This window comes from Triticum aestivum, chromosome 3B (genome assembly GCF_018294505.1).
Source record: "Triticum aestivum cultivar Chinese Spring chromosome 3B, IWGSC CS RefSeq v2.1, whole genome shotgun sequence".
NCBI lineage: Eukaryota > Viridiplantae > Streptophyta > Magnoliopsida > Poales > Poaceae > Triticum > Triticum aestivum.
Genome location: NC_057801.1, coordinates 676,769,545 through 676,774,461, shown reverse-complemented (window position 1 = coordinate 676,774,461; position 4,917 = coordinate 676,769,545). Strand labels below are relative to the sequence as shown.

The 4,917-nt window shown below is 42.6% G+C and overlaps 1 protein-coding gene across 3 annotated transcripts in view; it reads right to left on the bottom strand.

Annotated features, from left to right (window-relative positions):
- Positions 1–1,039: 1,039 nt before the first annotated feature.
- The window catches only part of LOC123071657 (uncharacterized protein slr0889), a 10,902-nt gene continuing 7,024 nt past the window's right edge, over positions 1,040–4,917 (bottom strand). For 2 of the 3 annotated variants that reach the window (XR_006434484.1, XR_006434485.1), the window contains one exon: positions 1,789–1,942. Coding sequence is in view for 1 of the 3 variants with exons in the window: in XM_044495236.1 (XP_044351171.1) it covers positions 1,260–1,309; positions 1,471–1,615; positions 1,789–1,942 (349 nt within the window). In the remaining 2 variants the exon portion in view is untranslated. Of the gene's footprint in view, positions 1,310–1,470; positions 1,616–1,788; positions 1,943–4,917 lie in introns of those variants that run through there. The other variant, XM_044495236.1, reaches the window with a different exon arrangement.

Here is a 4,917-nt window from a genome sequence, read left to right as displayed (position 1 = left end):
AGGAAGGGAGACGTAACGGGGGCGGCCGTGTGGGTTGCGGCGGCGCCGTGGTGGGCGGCAGTCTACTCGTGGGATCGTAGGCTGGGTCGTGCGCCATGCCCGTGTGCTCGGGGAGGACAGATGGGATCGCACGCTCCTGGAGCCGATCGAGTTGGCGTTGCGGGCCGAGCGAACTGTGATCGAGCCGAGGGGACGAAACCCCAGGAGCAGCCGAGCGTCTTTCCGTCGGATGCCGAGCGCGCACAGTCGTACTCGTATCCGGCACGCAGGGGCGTGAGTTTTGCAACTTTTTTTTTTTTTGATGGGGCGTGAGTTTGCAGCTTTGCACTCGGTCTGCTCATGATATTTTTCCCGACACGCTGGCTCTCGCTGTGGAGAGCGATGCCTCTCGCGCCCCTGGGTGACGGATATGAATTTCTGGATGACCAAGTCGTTCCTGTGGAGAAAATCTGGCCTATATAACAAAGGACCCATGGAGAAATGGCGTATCCTATTTGGCGCATAGGTTGCTCGATAGCCACCGAGAGCGTATCATGTGATCGCTAGTTCGCTACGCGAAGATACCAGCCGGACCAAGTAAACTATTTGGGAGACACCCCTTCCAGTTTCCTTTTTTTCTCTTTGTTTTTCATTTTACATCGTTCTCTTGTTCTTAAATTTTTGTTTTTTCCTTTATTTTCTTATATTTCATTTTTACTCTATGATTGTTACTGTTCACCGGAACCCATATCTCCGCAAATGTGGCACAACTTTTAAACGAGGTAAAAGAATCTGTCATGGGGCCTCAAAAGGGATAAGTGAAATCTGGACTAACTTCACTTCCATCAGCATTACCCTCTTTTTCTTCTTATACGAGTAGCTTTCAGCGTAAAATCATGTCTAATACTTCCTCCGTCCCAAAATAAGTGTCGCTCATTTAGTACAAAGTTATACTAAATTAACGATGCTTATTTTGGGACGGAGGGAGTAGATGCTAACAGAACCTATTCACTTTCTAATAAAATCCCAAACCTTCTGAACCAAACAAGAAAAGTCCAAATTAAGTTATACATTTTTCTCTTATTTCTTTCCTTCTTTATAAGTACATGTTTCTCATCATATTATAAATAATTTGTGATCAAAGACAAACAAATAATCAGTATCAAATACACCCACCCTACAACCTCGTAAAAAGGGGGAAAAATTGCCTTTTGGTTACTGCCAGTTCGTTACAAAATGATTTACATATCGGTTCTTTGGCTGTCGTCATCTCTACTTCCCTAAAACAACCTTCTAAAGAAACTTCTTCTTGGTCTTCTTGATTTTACATCTGAACAAGAAAACAAACAGTTCAAGTTAGTCAACCTGAAAGACACTATGAATATAAAGAGCTGTAGCAAGCAGCACAATGGAAACCATGATGCTTGTTGATTAGATTTGACTCTTTTTTTTAAGGACTCGTTCACAGATGTACCAATACGCTGAACCTACTTTTTATTCTCCCAGCCTTCAACAAAGCTTCCTCGGCAATTGGCTTCCATTGCTGAGCACAAGAAAAACGGAGGCCCATCCCTACAGTCAGCCCGCGCAACAGTTGTATCGTTCGGAGCACCGAAAATAATTCCTCTGGGAAGCTCTTCAAGTAGCAAAGCAAATAGAAAGAAGACATTTTAGAAGGAAGTTAAACTTCACCAATACACAAATCATTTGTATGCCTGTAAGAGTTTTCAAGTAAATGGAGGAACGACAACATGTGCCAATTGTCTTTCATGTTTGAACTATAGAAGTGCAGATAATACAGTCGCATACCTCTACTCCAACTTTATTCAGTGAAGAATCATCAGCAAAGGGCGAGAGCACGGTTACTCCAGGTGGTAATCTTGTATCAAACATTCTAAGAGATAACTGAAACAGTTCTTCTAGCTCATTGTCTGCTATACTCCATGTTTTGAAACCAAATTCACTGAAACATTTGATAAATCCATAAGAAAAACAAGTAATATACCAACAGTTACACAGCAACAAATCATGATCCCATTAAAAATATTTGTTATGCTGGCCCATTGGCCCAAGATTGTTCTCTTACAAACTAGCACATAAAAAAAATTGAATTTCCTATTTTAACTGAAAACTGTGAGGCTCTGATAGTAAACAGTTTAGAGACACTTTACAACAGAGAGGGGGGGGGGATGTATATCTGGGGAAGATGTTTAATCAAGGGAGTATGAGCGAAATATGAAGAGGATATGCAACACCCTCTTTCATTTTAAATAAAAGGGCAAGGAGATACTTTTTAAGCAGCCTAAGCTAGGGATGATGCTGTTGATAATTTCGGTGTTCCTTTGTTTATAAATGGTCTGTTCCATGCTGCAATGATGAAAGCCTCCAATGAGAAAGGCTTGCTGAAGGCGATTTTGGCCACGCTATGTGGTTGCAATCCGAGGTGACGTCTAGCTGAATGCCGATAGCTTGCCAGCAGGAGGTGCTGAAGGAGCACCTCCAAAATAGACGATCCCTGGTTTTTAGGCTGCCAGCAGTACAAAGGACACAGTTGGAATCTTCACCTACTTGATAGTTTCGATGAATGAGCATATCCCTGTCGCTGAGAAGAAGCCACGAGAAATCTTCAGTTTGGAAGTGCATTTGGATATCCAAACACGAGATAAGCTGGTGTCTGACTGTGCTGGAAAGCAAGATTGTAGAATTTCTTAGAATAGTAGGTGTTCGCCCAGGAGTAACTTCAGGTATCAGATGCATGAACTCATGTAGTTCATATAAAGCTTGAATGAAGAGAGTAAGGTAGAAAAGGTCTAGCGGCTCAGAGAGGGAGGGAGGGAGGGAGAATTAGATTTACAATGAGCGGCCTGAACTCTGAAGTTCATCAAAAGCTTCAACAGATAGGAAACTGGAAAAAGGTCTAGCTACTCAGACAGAGAGATAAAGAGAGATGGAGGGGGGAGCCTAAGAGGGTTGTGTTGTCAGTACCGTCAGTCAATACACTTAAGCCTGATGAGCCCATTGTCCAAAATATTCGACACTTGTGGGTTCAGTTAACGGACGGCCAAGATCTTGTGAAAGTGAATGAAGGGAGATCCGATACAGACTGTTACTACGCACTTATTCACTGTTTACTTTTACATTCCAATTAAAAGAGCCCAGCTACAGGAAACCATTGTAACGAACTCTATATATGCTGTTTTGGCTTGTTAAGAAAGTAAGAGAAGAGATACAACTTTAGAGTAGATTAGTTAGTGTATCTCGTCTCCTTCCCTGGCGATTTTCCTTTTCCACTGACAAACTTGACAAACACAGATTTAATACAAAGAAAGCTTAGAGACCTAGGGGAGTGCGATCTTGTGACCTAGGCGACTTTCGGCAATCTTGTGAAAGCTTCATTATGAGCTGTTTTATAGGTGGCCTTCAAGCAGACATTAAGCATGACGTGAGTGGTCAGAGACCTAGGGGAGTGCTGGAAGCTTATTGGTATGCAAAGGTCTATGAAAATGCTGCTAATGCAAAGAAGTCTTATTATCAATCCACTATGCAGAAACCAAGAGCAACATTTGCCCCTACTCCTCACAGACCACACTTTAACAGAAACCATGCTGAGTGAGTTCCTCCAGCTGGGAATCAGACTGAGTAAAACATGTTGGTATTGTAAAGAACCTTGGAACAGAGAACATAGATGTAGACAAGGCAGAACTCTCCATATCATGCAGGAGATTGATGATGATACAGTTGAATTAGAGGAACAAGAGACTCCACCTACACCAGATCAAGCTTATCACACAACTCCTAATACCCCAGAACACCCAGAGCAAAAATCTGAAGTTATGTTGATATATTGTCATGCGATAGCTGGCACAGGAGGCCCTGCTACATTTTCACTGCTGATTAAAATGGGGGGACATCAAGCAGTGGCGCTTGTGGATAGTGGCAGTTCACGCACTTTTATTAACTACACGACTTTGCTCTTACTGCTAATTGTCATTTACACAGTACACCAGTTAAGAAGGTCAGTGTGGCTGGTAGGGAAAATTACAGTTTACTGCCATTGTCCCTCTCCCTACCTATTTCATTCAGGGAAAGAAGTTTTCTTCTGTCTTTAAAACCCTGCCCCTCCACAGTTATGGTATCATTTTGGGATGTGATTGGATGTGTAAACTGTAAAGTCAGTCCTATTACAATGGATTTCGAAACTTTGACCGTGCACAGATATGGTCTTCCTATTATTTTCACTGATCACAATACAGCTCCTGCTAAGTCCCTGGCTACACCTACTAATATGAGCAAGCTGTTGACTAAACCTGTGATGGGATATATGTATACAGGTGTATGCACTAGAAACAGAGGAACTTGTGACTACAAACATTCAGAACCCCCTTGTTCAGAATATACTTGATAACTTCCCTCTGATCTTTTCTGAACCTACATCACTGTCTCCAAACAGGGACTGCAACCACATAATCCCTTTGACTGCTGGAGCTCAACCACCAAACCTCAGACCTTCTAGAGTTCCCTACATGACTTACTTAGAAAAGATTCTTTCCAGTGGTCTGCAGCTCATACTGAAGTGTTCAATTTGCTCAAGACCAAACTCACTAATTGCCCAATATTGTCTCTTCCTGATTTCTCCAAATCCTTTGTTCTGGAGACGGATGCCTGTGGCACAGGTCTAGGAGCCACATTCTCATGCAGTCAGGGAAAACACTTGCCTATTACAGCAAATGCCTTGGGCCTCAAGCTTCTGTCAAGTCCATTTATGAGAAGGAGGCTATGGCAATCTTGGAGGCATTGAAGAAATGGAGACACTATCTATTAGGCAACAAGCTGATTATAACAACAGACCAGCAGAGTTTGAAGTACATGACAACTCAGAGGATAACTGAACATTTATTTGGGAGCTGGTACTATTATGAGACTGACACCCCTGGAGAC